At 42.1% G+C, this 20673-nt stretch overlaps 1 protein-coding gene across 1 annotated transcript in view; it reads right to left on the reverse strand.

Annotated features, from left to right (window-relative positions):
• SUGCT (succinyl-CoA:glutarate-CoA transferase) overlaps nt 1-20673 on the reverse strand; it is a 3154468-nt gene that overhangs the window by 488975 nt on the left and 2644820 nt on the right. The window contains exon 13 of the mRNA XM_085607431.1: nt 18971-19034. Coding sequence (XP_085463557.1) covers nt 18971-19034 — 64 coding nt within the window. The remainder of the gene's footprint in view (nt 1-18970; nt 19035-20673) is intronic.

A 20673-nucleotide genomic window follows, 5' to 3' on the forward strand; every position in this document is an offset into this window, starting at 1 on the left:
AGTTTCACCCACAAACTATTCCCTTTTCATAAACCAATCTCTAATTCTAAAAGAAACTAATATCCATCCCAATTTGATGATGTTGTCCTTTGGAATAAACAGAACATATTGTGTATATTCCTTGTTCCAAACATTATTCTTCTCACATTTACTAAAATGAGTACACCAGCAAGAAGCTCCCTCTAAGGAGCCGTGTATCTTTTAAAAAAAAAAAGAAATTCAAAATGGCACAGTTAGCACTGCTTCAAGCTTTAACTTTTTTGCTGTTTGCTAAAAGACTATTCTGCGCCGTTGTGAAAGGTATAAAGGGATTCATGTGGTTTGCGCATTTTCAAGTGTAATTTAAGAGACCATCCAGAGTTATGTGGGGGCTTTTATTTCTGGTGCTTTAGAGATAGCTAAAGTGTGAACTTTAGGGGCACTCCATGACGCTAAGCTGCCGCAGAAGAGGTATGGGTTGTGATTGAGTGATGGTTCTTTTCCAGTATTTTTAATCCCACCCTCAAAGGGGAGGGCATTGATCTCAGTGTGTTCATGCCTTGTTGGTCTTAAAAACTTGGGGGCAGATTTAGAAGCCCCTTGCGCCTCTTTGCGCCACCATTGCATCAATTTTTTTCACTCAACGGCGGCGCAAACAATGCGCCCTATTTACAATGTGACGCATCTAGGGAGATGCGACATGTTGTAAAGCCCAGCCTCACATTATATCTGCGTCAGGTATAATGTATGCAGGGGGCGTTCCTACGCAGGAAAGCCTCGTAAAAGTGACGCAGTGAAATCTACAAGATTTCACTGTGTCACTTTTAGGACGCCACTGCGTCAAAACCTTACGCCTTGCTTGAAGCAGGCATAAGGAATGACGCAGTGTGGTGGGAATAGGCCACAAAATGCATTGCTGGAGTTGCATCGTGCTTGAGACACGACTCCAGCAATGCGTGACTTTTGCCCCATCAATCCTTCCGCCATGGTGCGCCGTATTGTAAATACGGCGCTTCCATGGTGGCGCAAGCATTTTTTAGGGTGGCACAAGGAGAGTGACGCATCTCTATAGATGCATCACTTTCTTGTAAATCTGCCCCTAGAAGTGTTTAGGGACACACTGAGATGCTGACTTGAAGCGCTATAAAGAAATAAGCCATTTTCTAGCCGTGTGAAACCCCTCCAGGCATGTGTTGGTCCATGTTACTTTGTTCCAGCCTGGTCAGCTCACTGTGACATCCCATGACAGGCATCAGGGGTGCCTGGGGTTGGGTGCCAGCTGTGCCCACCAGAAATCACTCCCTTGCTCAGTCTTAGCCCTCAGAGATCATACTACCTTGAAAGCTCACGTTCAGCTGATAGGTGTGTGAAGCAAACTTTTCCACAAGGTTGCCCTGAATAATGATATATTTTTTTAATTGGTTAGTTACTGCTGGGAAATTTACAACAATCATTTGAATAATTCACAATGTTGGCTTCTATGAACCCTGGCGTGAAGCAGTAGCCAATAACGATATTTTAGCAATTTTTGAATTTTTAAATGTATAAACGATAGCAGTTTGAATATTTTTTAACGAATGAGATTCCTTTACTTTTTTTCACTAATTAGTGACTGATAGCTGCCTGTCATATTCAGGGTCATGGGCTGCCAGGAACTACTTAACAACTGAGGACTTTGCTCCCGGATCTGATCCTCCACCAAACGTTGAGAGGACAGGTAAGGAAAAGTGTAGAGTGTCAGGTTGCATCTGAATTCTGTCTGATAGGAATAGCATCTCTTCAGGCCCTCTAAAACATACTAATTACACACAACATTTGTCCATAATCCCCATTTGTTAGGAGGAAGGCCAGTACTAATGCATGATTCGCTGTCTCTGGGCTGATGTTACACTTGTTAATGTGTTGTTGAGAAAGGGCACAAGTCATCAGGTAAGAAATCTGAACCTTGAATGATTTCTTCTGGTCTATAATAATCACTGTGTTTTTAGGTCTTGCCAGTAAACTGCTTCAGGTGTCTGATGTGGACTGCATCAATAGAGTAACCTTTGGCTTAGTCTTTCTTGTCAATCTCATGTGCTTTATTCTTTTTCTGTGGCTTTCCTTCCTCATCTTTTCTTGTCCTGCGCTTAGAGCTAAGGGCCTGATTAGGAGTCCGGTGGTCTTGTGACAGCCAGACTCACTGTGGCACAGGAGTAGGGGTCCACCATTTTGCCGATTATGACTTTGAAAATCGTATTGGCAGTGAACCGCCGGCTGCAGCAGGGAACAGTCGTTCTCTGGCGGTGCCACAAGGCATTATGCTGAGCAGGGACTGGCGCTGTCCCACTCAGTATACTTTGGGGGGCCTGCCATGAAAAAGCTAGCAGTGCAGGAACAAAGTGAGCCCTGCAGGGCCCCCATTTCCCACCCGCCACGGGGATACATTCAGGGGGCACAACATGGGGGGCACAACCCTGTCTGTATTCCCCCAGTTCCAGCATGGATGTCACCATTCATGCCAGCCCTGGAACTTTTTGGCCATTCCCATTGCGGTGCCTGTTTTCAAGGCACCGCCATGGGAAAGGCCAAAGGACTGCTGACTGTATTACGAGTTGTACTTTTACAACTCGTAATACAGTTGTTGGTCCATGCACGGGTTTAGCGCAGCGAGGCGCTGTTGAGCTGGCACCGCTATCCCAAACTCATAATCAGGTCCATAGTTTACTTCTTATCCTTTTAATTTGATGGCTTTTATCCTTCCGCTGATCACATTCAAGGAACTATTGTTTTTTGTTTTTTTTGCTTTTTAGCACTCCATGGGAGTGCATGTTGTTTCTTGATCTCTCCCCTCTGTGCTGCTTCCATCTTCAAATCTTGCCTCCCATAGTTGCTTTACATCTAGCTTGTCCGATGCTTCCTCCACCCCTTATCTGCCTGGCTTTTTTTCCATCTTTTTATAACTGCTTTAGATCCATTGCTTCCCCCAATGGACTTTACGTGCTCACCTCAGCCCCACCCTCTCTCTCTCTTACCCCCTTCTCTTGGCGTGTAACACGGAATCACTCAGGCAGATAGATGTACATGTTATGTGGCTGGAGCACTACCTGGTGCCTCAGGTAAAAGGCTATGTAATAGTAATTGATGTATGAAGCAGCATATTGATATTCTGTGATGTGTTAAAATGTTATATACAGGTTGGATGAGAGGCAATGTACATAGATAGCAATTTAATTGATTTGACACAAAAGAACAAAGTAATCAGCTGAAAGTCTTGTAGTACGCAGTTTTATTTCATTAGCAACAGCCAACGCGTTATGCCCAAACAGGGACGTCTTCAGGGTGGTGAAGATGTCGTGATGGTCCTATCATCAGTTGCGCGTAAAATAAAAAGCATGTAATTGTGTTTAGAGGTTCTATACCACTCTATGAGGTGACCATGGATGTCAGTTAGCAAGAAAAACATTTTTTTTTAATAAAAAGAAGGGGATGGGACCACTAATAGCTTTCGGAACAAGACAGAGATTTAATCAGGATGTGAAGGAGAAGGGAGGTAATGCTAAAGCACAAAGAGCTGTCATTTTTTAGGTTGAGCCTAGCGGCACCGCGCATGAGCTGCTCGGTCTGCGAGACTGCTGTAGTAGAGTATGCGAGAGAAGCCAGCGACCACTCTCCTACCATATTTTTCATTGGCTTGTGTCATTGTCTTTCGTAAATGCTGCCTTCGGATTCGTTAATCCGCTTGTTAGTCTCGCCTTAGTACGACCTTGTCTTCATTTGTAAACTCCCATGCCTACTGGCCCCTTTGCTTCGGTTGTTACAGGGGACCTGTTATTTAGTCTGGAAGGACTATTTACTTTATTGAGCTTCTCATACTGCAGGCCGGACATGCGCTACTTCAGCTGAAACCACTTGTGTTTTTTTAAGCAGCATGGCCACCCCGTAACACGGGTGCCCGCTTTCAATTACTTTAACCCGGAATTATCTTGTGTCTGTTTCAAACCCTTCCTAAGTAAAATGGACTTAGAAATAATTTGACCATTAAGTCATGTGAATTCCAGGTAGCACATAATCGTGTGCTAAAGGGCTGAAGCTGACAACAGCACATCTGTGTTACATGTCATCTGCACTAAGCCACCTGTTTTCAAATGCCTGTTTTATTAACAACAACACCACAACCACCACTGCCAATACCACCACTACCACCACCATCAATACCATCACCTCCACCACCACCAATACCATCACGACCAATACTGCCACCACCACCAACACCACCAATACCACCACCACTAATACCACCACCACCAATACCACCACCACCAATACCACCACCACCACCAATTCAATAACACTACCACCAATACCACCACCAATACCAATACCACCACCACCAATCCAACCAATACCACCACCACCAATACCACCACCACCAACAACACCAATACCACCACCAATATCACCACCAATACCACCACCAATACCACCACCACCAATCCAATACCACCAATACCAATCCCACCACCAATACCACCAATACCACCACCACCACCACCACCACCAATACCACCACCAACACACCACTACCAATACCACCACCACCAAAACCACCTATAAAAAATACAACCACCACCACCAATACCACCACCACCAATATGAGCACCACTAATACCACCACCAATACCACCACCACCAATAAAAATACCACCATCACCAATACCACCTATACCAATACCACCACCACCACCAATACCACTACCACCAATACCACCTCCACCATCAATACCACCACCCCCAACACCAACACCAATACCACCACCAATAACACCACCAATACCACCACGCCAATACCAATGCCACCACCACTAATTCCACCACAACCAATACCAGCACTAATAACACCACCGCCACCGCCAGTACCACCACCACCACCAATACCAATACCACCACCAATAAAAATACCACCACCACCAATACCACCTATACCAAAACCACCACCACCAATACCACCACCACCATCAATACCACCAACACCAATTCCATCAACACCAATACCACCACCAACAATACCAATACCACCACCTCTACTAACATCACCAATAATACCACCAATATCACCACCACCAATACCACCACCACCTAAACCACCACCACCAATACCACCAATACCACCACTTCCACCACCACCACCACCAATACCACCACCACCAATACAACCACCACCATTACCAATACCACTACCACCATCAATACCACCACCACCAATACCACCACCATTACCACCACCCAGCACCACCAGCACTAATACCCCCACCAATTCCACCACCACCAATGCCACCACCACAAATACCATGAGCACCAATACCACCACCAATACCACCACCACAAATACTACAACCACCACCAATAGCACCACCACCAATACCAACGGTACCAATACCACCACCACCAATACCAATACCACCACCACCAATACCAATACTACCACCAATACCGTCGCCACCACCAATACCTCCACCAATACCACCACCACCAATACCACTACCAACAATAGCACCACCCACCACCAATACCACTACCACCAATGCCACCACCAACACCAATACCACCACCAATACCACCACCACCAATACCAACACTAATACCACCACCACCCATACCGCCACCACCAAAACCACCACCACCAATCCAATACCACCACCACCAATACCCCTACCACCAATAACAATACCACCACCAATACCACCACCAATGCCACCAATACCACTATCACCACCAATACCACCACCAAGACCACCACCAATACCACCACCAACAATACCACCACCACCACCAATACCACCATCAATACCACCACCACCAATACCACCACCAATACCACCACCAATACCACAACCACCAATATCACCACCACCACCAATACCACCAATGCCATCACCACCACCACCAATACCACCACCACCAATATCACCACCACCAATACCACCACCAATAACTCCACTATCACCACCACCAATACCACCATTACCACAACCACCAATACCACCAACACCATCACCACCAATACCTCCACCAATACCACCACTAATACCAATACCACAGCCAATACCACCACCACCACCAATACCACCACCACCAATACCACCACCATCATCAATACCACCACCAATACCACCACTACCAACAATACCATCACCAATACCGCCACTACCAATAACACCACCACCACCAAATCCACCAATCCAATACCACCACCATCACTACCAATGCCACCACAACCAATACCACCAATACCACCACCATCAATACCACCACCACCAATACCAATACCACCACCACCAATACCACCACCAATACCACTACCACCACCAATACCACCACCACCAATATCACCACCACCACCACCCACCAATACCACAATCATCAATACCACTGCCACCAATACCACAAATACCACCACCACCAGTACCACCACCAACACCAATACCACCACCACCACCAATATCACCACCAATACCACCACCACCAATCCAATACCACCACCACCAATAACAATCCCACCACCAATACCAATACCACCACCACCAATACCACCACCACCACCAATACCACCAACACCACCAGTGCCAATACCACCACCACCTTAACCACCTATACAAATACCACCACCACCAATACCAGCACCACTAATACCACCACCACCACCACCAATACCACCTCCACCATCAATAACACCACCATCAATACTATCACCACCACCAATACAAATACCACCATCACTAATAGCACCACCACCAATACCAGCACCAATACCAGCACTAATAACACCACCACCAATACCAATACCACCACCACTAATATCACCATCACCAATACCACCAACAATACCACCAATAATAACACCACCACTAATACCACCAATATCACCACCACCAACACCACCACTACCACCATCACCACCACCACCACCACCACCAATACAACCACCACCAATACCAATACCACCATCACCATCAATACCACCACCACCAATACCACCACCATTACCACCACCCACCACCAGCAGCAATACCCCCACCAATACCACCACCACCAATTCCACCACCACAAATACCATGAGCACCAATACCACCACCACCACCACAAATACTACAACCACCACCACCAATAGCACCACCACCAATACCATGGATACCAATACCACTGCCACCAATAGCAATACCATCACCACCAATACCAATACTACCACCACCAATACCAATACCACCACCAATACTGCCACCACCACCACCAATACCTCTACCAATACCACCACCACCACCAATACCACTAACAACAATAGCACCACCCACCAATACCACTACCACCACTACCAACACCTACACCACCACCACCCATACCGCCACCACCAATACCACCACCACCCATACCACCACCACCAATACCACCACCACCAATACAATACCACCACCACCAATAACAATACCACCACCAAAACCAATACCAATAACACCACCACCAATACCACCATCAATACCACCACCACCACCAATACCACCACCAATACCACGACCACCAATACCACCACTACCAATACCACCACCACCACCACCAATACCACCACCACCAATACCACCACCACTAATAACACCACCACCAATACTACCACCAATAACTCCACTATCACCACCACCAATACCACCACCACCAACACCATCACCACGAACACCACCACCAATACCACCACCAATACCAATACCACCACTACCACCAATACCACCACCATCAATACCACCACCAATACCACCACCAATACCACCACCACCACTACCATCAATACCACGACCACCACCAATACCACCACCAATACCGCCACTACCAATAACACCACCACCGCCAATACCACCAATCCAATACCACCACCAATACCAATACCACCACCACCAATTTCACCAATACCACTATCACCACCAATACCACCACCAAGACCACCACCACCAATACCACCACCACCACCAATACCACCACCAATACCGCCACTACCAATAACACCACCACCACCAATACCACTACCACCAATCCAATACCACCACCAATACCAATAACACCACCACCAATGCCACCAATACCACCATCACCACCAATACCACCACCAAGACCACCACCAATACCACTACCAATACCACCACCAATACCACCTCCACCACCAGTACCAATACCATCACCACCAATACCACCACTACCACCACCACCAATTACACCACTACCACCACCGCCACCAATACCACCACCCCCAACACCACCACCAGCAATACAAATACCACCACCAATACCACCACCACCTATACCACAGATACTATCATCAATACCACCATCACCAATACCACCACCACCCCAATGCCAACACCGCCACCAATACCATTACCACCACCACCACCAATACCACCACCACCACCAATGCCACGACCAATATCACCACCACCACCAATACCACCACCACCAATACCACTGCCACCAATCGCACCAATACCACCCTCACCACCAATACCACCAATACCACCACCACCAATACCAATACCTCAGCACCTCTCGCTCACTAGTAATAGTAGGGGCACTATACGACGCCGGAGCTGGTGCCGAGACCAACCCTCCCTCCATGCCTGCCATAAAGCACAGCCCACCCTGCACCAGGAGGTGAAGCCAGGGCCCTACTACAGCTGCAGTTTTCTTTATTAGGGCAAAGATATTACGCAATGCCACACTGCACACTCAAATCATGGAGAGGGCAGAAAATACTCCCCTCCTGCTCTTCCTTCTGAGCCGCGACAGTGTAATCACAGACCAAAAGGTGTTGGAGCGCTTTGTTAGTGTTTATAGCTCGGATCATATGTAGCTCTCACTTCACACTTTGTGTCTGTGTAATTTACATTTGCGAGAGTTTAAGCTATTTGTATTTTAAATGACAATGCCTTTTATATATGTTTTAAAACCCAAGACATAAATCAAAGGAATTGTCATATACAATGCCAATAGCTCAAACTCGTGTGAATGCGAGACCTATCAGATTGCAAATGCTTGTTTTTGTTTTGATTTGAACAAAAATCGTCTCCTTCACATATGCCACGATATACAGGAACACCCAAGGCATGTCTGTTATCTTTATATACACTTTTGTAAATAAGTACTAGCTGTGCCATTACAGAGTTTACCAGTGCATAGTCAGTTAAACTTGTTGCCCCATGAATCCCACCCTTTTAAAAGAAGAGTCCACATAATGATCAACCTAAGTGCAGACATGTGTTTCATAGTACTAAAGGCAGTTTAATGTTAAATCGCACAACAGTACCTACATGGAGATCAGATCAGCATGATGTTCATTGTGCAAAATGACAATTTGTTTCCCGTTGTTGACCTTTAAAGGTGAGTGAAATGACTGAATATGTGGGAGCCACACCAGCCTTCTTCATTAACAACTTCTTGGACTTCTGACATAGCCTGGGGCATGCCTTTTATCTCCCTCCCTTCCTCCAATTCTTGGTCTAGGAGGATGCCCCTTAAGGGGTATTCCCTTTCCCAAAGACAGATTATGACTCACAAGCAGCAAGAAAACCGACTTATTCAACTGGCAGCTAGCAGCCCGAAGACAAATGCGTGATCCAAGTCATTTCCAGCCTCCTAGGGCTTCAGTTTCAAACATGTTTTTTATTCCAAAGGTGCAAACGTCTGGCACAGGGCCTCTTCCAAGAATTGTGATTGTGGTCTTTAGCACTGTTAGATGCACGTGTATGTCCTCATTTTATAAAATATATTTAGTGCTGCAGTCGATCCATGCACAGTGGCTTTTGCACCAGAAACTGAATTCAGCGGAATAAAAAGAGCACCCCATAGAATCAGGATTAGTCGATTTTTACTTTCAGAAAGTGCATTTACCATTGCAGGAACTCCGCAAATATGTTACAAGTGCTGCACTAAAAGGTTTATGGTTTGGAGTGCATTTGTGGGTGTTTTTTTAATGTGTGCCGCCCTGCTAAAGTAACTTGGCATCCAAATAATTGCACATTTGAAGGTAACCACATGCCCTTTACAGCTAGTTTCCCAACTTCGAAGCATAGGCACATTTGTTCCTATCAAAGACAGAACTAAGCCTGGTTCCTGGGTGCATGCAAAGGTGAGAGAGCACCCCCATATTCAATGGGGGTGTGGGAGAAGTTTTCTTTTATGTATTGGATATAATATATTCCCAGTGGAGAGAAAAGGTTACAAGTGCAAAAGGACACATGCATTATTACATTTACACTTGTAGATGTTTCTGCCTGATTGAATATCTGCATTAACAAAACTGGAAATCAAAAGGTTCATAGATTTTCTGGAGTTTTCTCAGAACATTTTAAGGAGTCCCTGAACATTGAAAAGTGAGACATCTGCTCAAAAAGATCGAAGTCATCTTCAGGAGCAGTTTCCTAATTGCTCAAAAGTGTAGAGTTTGCGAATTGAGCACAACTTTTCTTCAGTCCACAAAAGAAACTTTTCGATCTATTATTGCTTTGTAAAATAAAAGGACGTCATAAGGCAAAAAATTCAAGTCAGTGATGGAGCCTCTGTTTAACATGTGAACTTTCAATTATTCAAGTTAAAGGTGAGGTGTTTTCGTGTAGACAACTCGAACTCTTTAACAAGATCAATTTCTGTTGAGGATGCGAAGGAAATGTTAGGTGAGTGGTTTATGCCCAAGCCAGTATGCTGCTTTTTTTAAATATTATTTTAGAATATTTTCACTGAGGTCCTTAATATGAGATCCGAGAAAATAAAACTATGCTTTTCACAGACTGATGTTTTTAATCAGTGTTTTAAACTTTAGAACTGAACGCGCCTTTATATGCATGCTGCCCTTTTTAATCAAAAATGTGCGTAAGCAATTAACAAATTTACAACACGTGTAAAATGAATTACTTATTCGCCTTGTTAGATTTTGCAAAGACTATTCAGTTGAACTGAACTGTCTTTCACTGTTTCCTCAAATGGAAGTGAAAGACGGGGAGTACTTCCTGCTTTAAGGATGCTTAATTACCACCTTTGCAGTCAGATTTGTAAATACACATCTGACAAATCAGTAGATAGGGACCATCACCACCACCACATTGGCAAGCTGTGCTCTCTAACAACCCTTTTCTGCTTATGGGGAATGTGGCTTGCTTAAAAAAAAAACATTTTCATTTTCACTGTGTTTCTATATGGTTTGAGTCATATTGGATGTTTACATTTCCTTTACAATGTAATTCTTTAACACTTGCTTCTCATTGGTCACCCTCATTTAGATTTAACATGGTGTGCCTTTTTTAACCATTTTCCCTTTCTCAATTCTCTTACTCTGACTGTGAATGGAAAACCCCAAACTCTCCCTTTTTCCTTTCTCTTCAGTTTTCTCTACTCTTCTGTTTGTATCAGTTGTTATCTTTCTGTCTTCCATTTTCATTTTTGCGCTGCCTCCCAACTCTTTCTTGTAGTTTTGCTTGCCTTTTAATGCCCTTCCCATAAACAGTCGCCTTTCTCCTACTCTATTGAGATTTGGTATTTTCTTCTGCCCATCTTTTACCTCCTTCCTGCCCACCTCCTAATCAATTCCCCTTTCCCTCCATTCATTGTGAACCACCTTCTCTGTCTCCTTGCAGTGTGCACTGGATATGAGTTGTTGTGTTAAGGTAAGGCCTGCTTCAATTACCCATGTCTTCAGTGTCCATTTTGGCACTGAGGGTGCACATTTTTTATGTATATGTCTTGAAGTTTACAGGTTTCAAAAAGACATCTTGAAACTGCGGCCTCCATATTTAAATGACTGTAATCTATTTCCAGATGTGTCATTTCCTGTGACCATTTCTGGATTATTGCCAGCTTTCCTGAAGTGCTTCTTGAAGTGGTCCTCTTCTTGGAAATACCTATGGCTCCTCCTGATTTGCTGCCAGTCGACTGCAATATTTGAAGATCATGGTGAAGGGCAAGTATGTAGTGCGTTTGATAGACCAAAATCTCTCTCCAAAAATGTGGTTTCTGAAATCTTACTCCATATGTAGCCTCTTAGGGTGTACCCTTTTCTTGAGTTCTTTAAGGTCCCTAATAACTCTTCATGATTTTCTTTCTTGATTCAATGTTCTTGGACCTGGCTTAGAGAAAATGGTGGGCACAACAAAATTTTGGGTGGCCATTGTCTAGTGTGTACTTGAGGATGTGTGGGCATGTAGATGCTGTTGGAGGACGTTATCTGAAGTTGTCAGTGTCACTCTTTTACTAAATAACTTCGAATAAATACCTACATCATTTCAGCATGTGCAGAGTCTTCATTGTTAGAAGGTAGAACACAACAAATTGCTGCTTAGTTGGCACTGGGCACTACAGCGACACAGAGGACTAGGTTGTAGCTGACTGTGGAAGGGACCCACAAAAATTTATTTGCCTACATTTTAACTAGGTTGTATGACAGAACAACACAGGGAAATACTTCACATGCCTTTACATCACATTTTATACCCCACGTTTTTTTGGAACGCAAATGCTTTTACAACACATGCCATTACCCTGCCTTGTTTAGATATATTTATATATGAAAATAAATATTTCTGTGAGGAGACCCCACCAACTTACCTTAAATGTGTGGTAGAGGCATGCGTTGTAAAGGCATACACGTGGTAAAAGCATGCAGGGTAAAGAATGCGTGGTAAAGGTTCAACATGGCAAAAACCTCGTTGGAAAGGTTATTTCCCCATTAACTTCTGTTCAACACTTCTGGGTCCCACCGGTCTTAATATCTGATGTTCCTAAGCATACATCTAGCCCACATGAGTGACAGTGCCAGAGATGTGCAGATGATCTTTCAAGGAGTGTGTCCAGGTGCAAGTGAGGAGCGCACAAGCATCAGTACCTTACACAAAAGAGCGAGCTGGGGCATCTTAGAAGTGAGGGTCCATGCTGGTGACGAAAACACTTATAACAACACCTTAGTGTGAGCAACTTTTATTTGAGTCAGCAAGGTAAAACAGAGGTGTGTCGGTGACATTATGAAAATACTAAGTGGTGCGCAGTGTACTACGAGGCAATTATGAAAATGAATGACTGTTGTGTTAACATGCTGATGAAGCGGAGAAGTGACTGTAAGCATGCTGCACCCTACATCAGCGAGCAAATAATGCATAGTTCACATCTGTTACACTGATGTTCTTGTTTGTTCAGCTGACTGAATGCAATTTAGGGACCTGTCTGAAAGCATGTAAGGATGTGTGGTGCACCTCTTTTGGCTTGGCACACTGCATCCATCTCAGAAAGGGAAATGCTGCATCCAAATGTGCTGACCTACGCTACGCAAAGGGGAACATATTACTACCACGGTGCATCATGGATGCAGTTCAGCATAGACTGTGTACTGGAAGCATACCCTTCCAGTAAATTCCAATGCATGGACAAACTCAGACTTTCCTGTGCTTTCGATGCATGCTGTACATTGCAGCACACATGCAGCCTGTTCTGCACCTTTACTCTTGCCTATGCTTCCTTCAAGTAGGTGTTAGTTTTTGACGCATATTCTCATCTGGCTATCAGGTTTTGCGTCCAAATCTAAGGATGTGTGAGTTGATCTGGGCCAGTAACACTCCCAAATGTAAAACAAAGTAGCACAAAGTATGTTTTTGCACTGAGAAAAAATAGATCTCCAGAGCAAAACCTTTTGCACCGGACAGCAAATATCATGGCCTGGTTTCCTTCATTTCATTATGACAGGTCAGCTGCAAAGCCTTACTACATCTGAAACCCTTTTTTTGCACGTTCATGTTCTGTGTTAACACTAGACATATCCATAGCAATAGCACCACCTTAATGTTTTCTGGCGATTCAAAGAAGTTTCCATTCTTTCTTAATCAGTGTCAGTTACACTTCTTGTGCAAACCTAGGACTTTTCCTGATGAACAATATAAGGTGGAATTTGTTTTGTCATATATAAATGAGAATGCTGAACATGTGAGCACTCCATCAGTAGAGAGAAATGAGCCTTTGCTTTATAATATTTATATCTTCACTGATCAGTTGTGGAAATTGCTTGACAGGAAATCACACACTCTTTCTAGATAATGAATTACTAACTTTGAAACAGGGCCATCACGATCTATTAAGTTTTATTACTATTACATTCTATCTCTAGGTAGTTGAGACTAGAGTGCCAGAAAAGGTCCTCCTTAGTTATCAAATGCAGTTAATTGATTTGAGGGATGTCATGGAACAAGCGGCTAGTCCTCACAATGTCATTCAATTATAGCTAGTGGTTCAGCTGCATCATCACTTATCTGAACATTGTTAAAAAAAAGACCATCCTATTATTAGTTCAGCCTATGTAGGAGGAGAATAGAGTCACAGGCATGTCTGAGCATCAGAAATTAGGCTGTATGAGGGGTACTTATTCAAAGAGGAGAAATAAAGAATATGTGTATGTAGTTTATGCTTGTATTGTGGAAGGTGACGTAATTTTATAAGAGAAAAGGCTGTAAAAGTAAATCTAAAAGGCAAGCATCTGTAATGTTGTCCATAAAGACACCATCCCTAGCAGAAAACTAAATTACTCTACAATGAAAGGAACTGCCTTGCAGAGTGAAGTAATTATGCTAGTTCACACATGGGCTGTGAATACTATGAAGCCACCTGTGGTTCATATGATAATTGTTATGAAGATAACATTGGCAGAAGTCAAGAGAAGTTGGTTTCAGGGCTTTTAGATTCTGGAACCTCAGCAAATTATTTGGACTTTAGCTTTGCTCAATCTTTGGAAATTTATTTTATTAAGAAAAGGATTCCTGAGTAGGTTAAGCCAGTGGATTGTTTTATTCTATCACCAGGTCCAGAAAACCTCCATGTGCACATGATTTATTTGGTCTATTTTGCAAAACAGCTTGAAAATATTTGCTTAGCTTTGATAGATACTCTTCTATCATCTTAGCTGAGCTTACAATATCCTCGTATTGTATGAGCTGCAAGGAAAGTACAGTTGAATTCACGTTATTGTCAAGCTAGTGTACGATTCCATGTAAATTCAGAGAGAGCTGTTCTTCTAAAATGCTAACATGAATAGGTAGGTTTTTCACCCATTATTTGTTGTGCAATTCAGCTGCCCCCTTGTTTTGAATTATTTAATGATGTATGTTATTCGAAAAAGGCAAATGTTTGACCTCCGCCCAGATGTTATGATTGTGAGATGCATTGGGAACCAAGTGCACAAATACATTGCAGTTGAGTGTATGCACTCAGCAAATCAGAAATAGAATATCAAAATCAATAGTTAGATAAGAATGTGGCTACTGTGTACATTAGGCCTTGAGAATCCCTTGCTTATTTTCTGTACTTACTTTAGCTCCTGAAAAGGGAGTGAACTAAGAACATGTATAGACAATAGACCATCAATAGTATCCCCGTAGGAAATCACTAACCTTTGACATTAATCAAAGTTGTTGGAACACATTGGAAACACAAACAGATTTACCATCTAGTCATAGTCCAAGACGGTGGTGAATGGAAAACAGAATTTAGTGCTAAGTTTAGTTTTTTGAAATACCGTACCATGTCCTTCGAACTCTATAATGTTCCTGCAGCATTCAGTATTTTAATGATGAGGTATTTGGAGGATTTTTGTACGTGTTTTGTATTGTCTATTTTGATCATAAATTGATGTACACAGACATCTTGGAAACTCTTATGCCACATGTTAAAATAGTATTACAACAACTGAGACATCATCATCATTTTGTTAAGCTTGGTAAATGTATCTTTCACACTACTATTGTAGGTTTAGTACTTAATTGCACCTGAGAATAAAAAGAAAATGCCAGCATTTTTTTAGTTGCACACACACACACACACACACATCAAGGAAGGCTATTCAAAGATTGTTGGGCTTTGCCAATTTTTATAGCAGGTTAATTTATCTGTTTTCCGAATTTGTAAGACCCATTACCAAGTTACAATAAAAAGGGAGCAGGTCTTCTTCAGTCAAATGAAGCAGATCAGGCAAGTTGATTTTTGAAATAACATTTTTCTTGTGCTCCTATTTTGTAACAGCCCAATGTAAAATATTATTTTATTGTTATGCTGGAAGGTTCCTATCATGCTATGTGAGAGATTTTATCTCAGAAAAATCTAAACACTGGGCAAGTTCACCTAATAGTTTACTTATCTAAAAAAACAATTCACCATCAGATTTAAATTGCACAATCACTAATAAGAAACTATCGATCATTAATACATCTTTTGAAGAATGGACATATTTGTGAGGGTCAACATACAATATAAGTGTATACTGATCACAGAAATTTGCAGTTCCTGAACTCAGCCACAGTTGACTATAATTTTGATTATGGTTTTGTAGTTAAATTAGAGATCATCTAATAAGAATGGTAAGGCTGCTACTCTATCACAACAGGACTCATTCCTGACAAGCATGTATACAGAAAGTCAATACCTAGCTAAAGAGACTTGGTTAAAGAAGCAAAAAGACAGACATGAAAGAGATGTTTTTGTATGTAAAATGGAAAGCTATATGCTTACATCTGTTCAGGCAAGACAAAAGCCTAGGAAGTGGCTTCATGATTCAAAGGTGTCTGGAAATCATGGAGTAGCTCATTCCTCAGTAGCAGAAAGGATATAGTGTTGCAGGCCAGGTCTATTTCTTATTGCCAAAGGATACTTACAAACATGTTCAATCTGTGCTCAGACTAAGAATTCACATTGTAAGCCAATGGGCTTATTGAGGCCCTTGTTTGCTCCATTTGGACCTTGGCAAATACTGTAAATGGCATTTATTGTAGAGTTGTCCAAAGGCAACGCTACACTGTAATTCTAGTGGTTGTAAGGCATTTGACTAAGAGGGCTAATTTCATATTCCTTCTTGATTTCGCACCTCTAAATAGTTAGCACACACTTTGCACAACACACTATGCAATTATATGGTGTTCCCCAGGTAATGATTACTGACAGAATCTTAATTTACTTTAAAAATCTTCTCTTTCTTGTGTAAAAAACTAGTTTGCTAGACTATTATCTACCAGTTACCACTCTGAACCAGACAGTCAAACTGAAAGGATGAATCAATGTGAAAAACAGTATGTGAGATATCGAGGACTAGAATAAGATATGGTTAGCAGAGTTAACATACTGAAGCACTGAGCACTCACTAGATGGGATGTCACCTTTCTTTTGTATGTATGGCCATTATCCCATGCCTGAACATTTACTTGGATCAGTCCCAGTACTCTATACATATACATACAGGTCCTGCGCAGGGAATAGTTATAGTTGCTGCAGTGGGGTGTTGCTTTAAAGGTTCGAAACCTCACAACCTGCTTTTTGCCTTTTGTTGGGCCCTATATTTTTGCTGGTGTCAGATCTCTGTGGGCCTTAACCCTTCGAACCAGTGGTAAAATGCCTGTGCTCCCCGTTTCAACATGGTCAAATTGGCATATTGCCAAATGGTATATTGAATTTTCTTATATGTCCCTAGTATATGGCAAAAGACGTACCCAGAGCCTTGAAGTTAAATGCTACTCGTTACTAGTAGATGTCTGCATCTATTGAGCCATCTACAACAACGACAGCGTAAGTATGACTGCAGGCCTAACCTTTGCAGCCTGGCTGTTGCAGTTTTGAACTGCAAAATTCACCTGTTACAATAACCCATTGAAACAGATCAAAAACTCCTTTTTAAATATTATTACGACGCCCTTATGTGGTCCTTGTAGTCTACAATGCAGGGTGCTTGGTATTTAAAAGTTGCACATGTAGAATGTAATGTTGACATGCCCTTAGAGAGACTAGCACCCAAAAGCTATTATTCACTGTGGCAGGCCTAGCTGTCCCATGTAGAAAACCAGAGTACAGATTAAAGCCCTAATATTGTATACCAGGAATGAGGCTAGCTACAAAAACAATTAAACAATTATTTTAATAGTTTTTAAAAATCTGATTCAATGGTGAAGTCAGATTTTTCATAAATGTGAAGGAAAAGTAACTTTTATGAAGTTCTCCTTTCCCTGCCTAAAGTTTCTGGAGGCTCTATTTGCAATTACACTCTCACTTCTGCCAGCCAGTAATTATAATTTGAATAGGTGTGAAGAATTTCTCAGAAACAGGCAACAGGCTGCCCTGGATGGGCAGAGATGCCTCCTTTGAACCTCCCAGAATTTACAGGGAGGAGGTTGTGAGCATCCTTTTCAACATTGCAGTGTCAAACCTTGCTTGAATGTCAAATCCTGGTTGACTGTTCTACTGGGTTTCCTCAGACGAAGCTGGGATTACTGATCTAAGAGAAGGGGACTCAATGTCCCTTGAAAAGACTTGCGGTCAAATCTCATAAAGGATAACAGATCCAGTGGTTTTCCTTACCATCTTCGCTGCGGCGCAAATTCCGCCGTAGCCCTGCCGCAGTGCTGGATATTCCATTCCTGGGCGTGGTCATGACGTCTCCCGGCCGTCGTCCGCACACGCCCATCGTGACTCATGACGGCCGGGAGACGTCATGAGCATGGAAGAGGTTAACGTGGATCTGCAGTTTTTCTCGTTTTTGAACTAGGACCCTGGGTCAGATAACTTTCAGTAAGCCCTTACATTAAAATATAATTTGAAAATTCATATTAACTGCTCAATTTTAGGAAGTTTGTCTATCAGGAGGTTGCACCGCAATGTAAACAAAAGTAAAAATGTAGCCAGACCTTGTTACAACTATTAGTGTATGGCATATCTTCTCTCGCATTTTCTAAGCAGTTTGCAGCATGAGGGCCTCAAAATTGTTAGCAAGCAAAACAATTGCAAACTTGCAGTATTTTGCAAACTTCTTAGCATGACTTTCTGGTCTGTGAAGGAGTGCATTTCTGCCCCACATACAGATATATCACAATAAAATAACAACAATATACAAACATTGACAAATAATATTTAGTACTTATTTGGATATTTAAATAGATTATTTCAGCAATATCTCATGCTAAAATCCAACCTGGAACTGCTATCTTCCCTGAAGTTGGGTGGTCCATTTCCAAAATAAGTCCATTGTGAACAACCTGGAAAGAAATAAAATAAATTTGTGTTAGCCAGCATATTTGTGAAACATAATTTCCTGTGCTGTCATCTAGTTCTTGCCTTATACAGGAAATACAATTTTTCTCTGGTATGCAACCATCTTTTCTATTCTCATTAGGTATAACATCCTCAGTACAAGGTATACAAGGTAATGGAGTTAATGATAGAGGGGACTGTGAGTAAATGCAATGGATGACATGCTGAACATGATGAGAAGCTTTGATTATTGGCTGTAGGTTCTGTGCTTCCTACATACTCAGAGTAGTCAGTGGAATATGTGATCCAAACTGCAATTTAAACTACTGAAGAAAAGTATGTGTTTATTTTTTTCTTATTTGACTATATCAACTCAATATTTGCTTAGTACATTTCTTTTTCAGAAATCATCAATTCACAAATTTTAATATTTCACTGAAACAGCATTAATATTAAAGTTGACATTTTTTCCCCACATGGGACCAGGTCACATTCATTACACTGATCGTGAAAGCTCATTCAAAATGTCTGAAGTTATCCCCCAATGCCCATTTATAGCAGCAAATTTTGACCTAGCTTGGTAAAATATTGAATACAGTAACTTACAAGATTAGTGCACACTAACAAACTCACACCTTTGGACCAGATAACTGATGAACTTGTGGTAAGGTGCTAAAAACACAATTTGCAAATAAACAGTCTCGATACTTTAGTGTTCAGGAATGTAAAAAAAGGAAACATCTTTTGATGCTTGATGTGCAAAAACACAGAATTTGAGCTGTTTAATTTCTTTCGTATTAATTTAATTGTCTATTTTTGATAAAGGAACATACAGACTGCAAGAAAAGATATATGTAACACTTGATCCAAGAAGACTCACATCTCATTTCTAGTACTCTCTACTTGAAGCACTCAGTACGTGAGTAAATTTCTAGTGACCATGGACAGACAAGAAGCAAATATCGCAGAATGTTTCTACCCTGAAAATGATATGAGGCTCGCCAGGTTATTATTTTGTTTATTCTAATAAGTTTCAAAATCTCCTTTATCTGCAGTAATGCTGCTTGACATATGGCAGGAAATGTAAAGTTTAGTGTCAGGGAGATTCGTAAAGCCATGGCCTTTGTGTGTTCGGCAGAAAATGAATGTCTCCAAAGGGCACTTTTAGGCTGGCTGGTTGGCCAAACATTGTCAATGCAACAGCTGAGAGAGGCTCTACTGAATCGATCTGCAAAGGCTCAAGCAACATTTCAAAACCAGTTTCTGCACAAATAGTTAACATAATGCTGATATGGATACCAAGATCAGTGTACAACTTTCTTCTGTTTTTAAATTCCAAACAATTTGATTGCATTTTCTGTCAGTACAATAACAAAAGATCTCTTCTGAAGGAGAATATTTCATAAGGAGAAGTTCAGGACAGGCAATAGTATACTTGTAATAGAGCATACCACTAGTGAAATAGATTGCAGTGTGGACAAGGAATGTGGGAATGTGAGGCTGTCAAAGGGCAACCCAACATTGTTGACATCCCTAGAAAGTCTAGAGGCTGACTAACGTGTTGACGAGTTATCTGACAGCCACACCAGAATTGCACATTTCCAAACACAAGTGAAAAATCCAAGCAACAAAAATTGAAAAAAG

The sequence above is a fragment of the Triturus cristatus genome, chromosome 5_2, assembly GCF_964204655.1.
Source record: "Triturus cristatus chromosome 5_2, aTriCri1.1, whole genome shotgun sequence".
NCBI classification, from domain to species: Eukaryota; Metazoa; Chordata; class Amphibia; order Caudata; family Salamandridae; genus Triturus; species Triturus cristatus.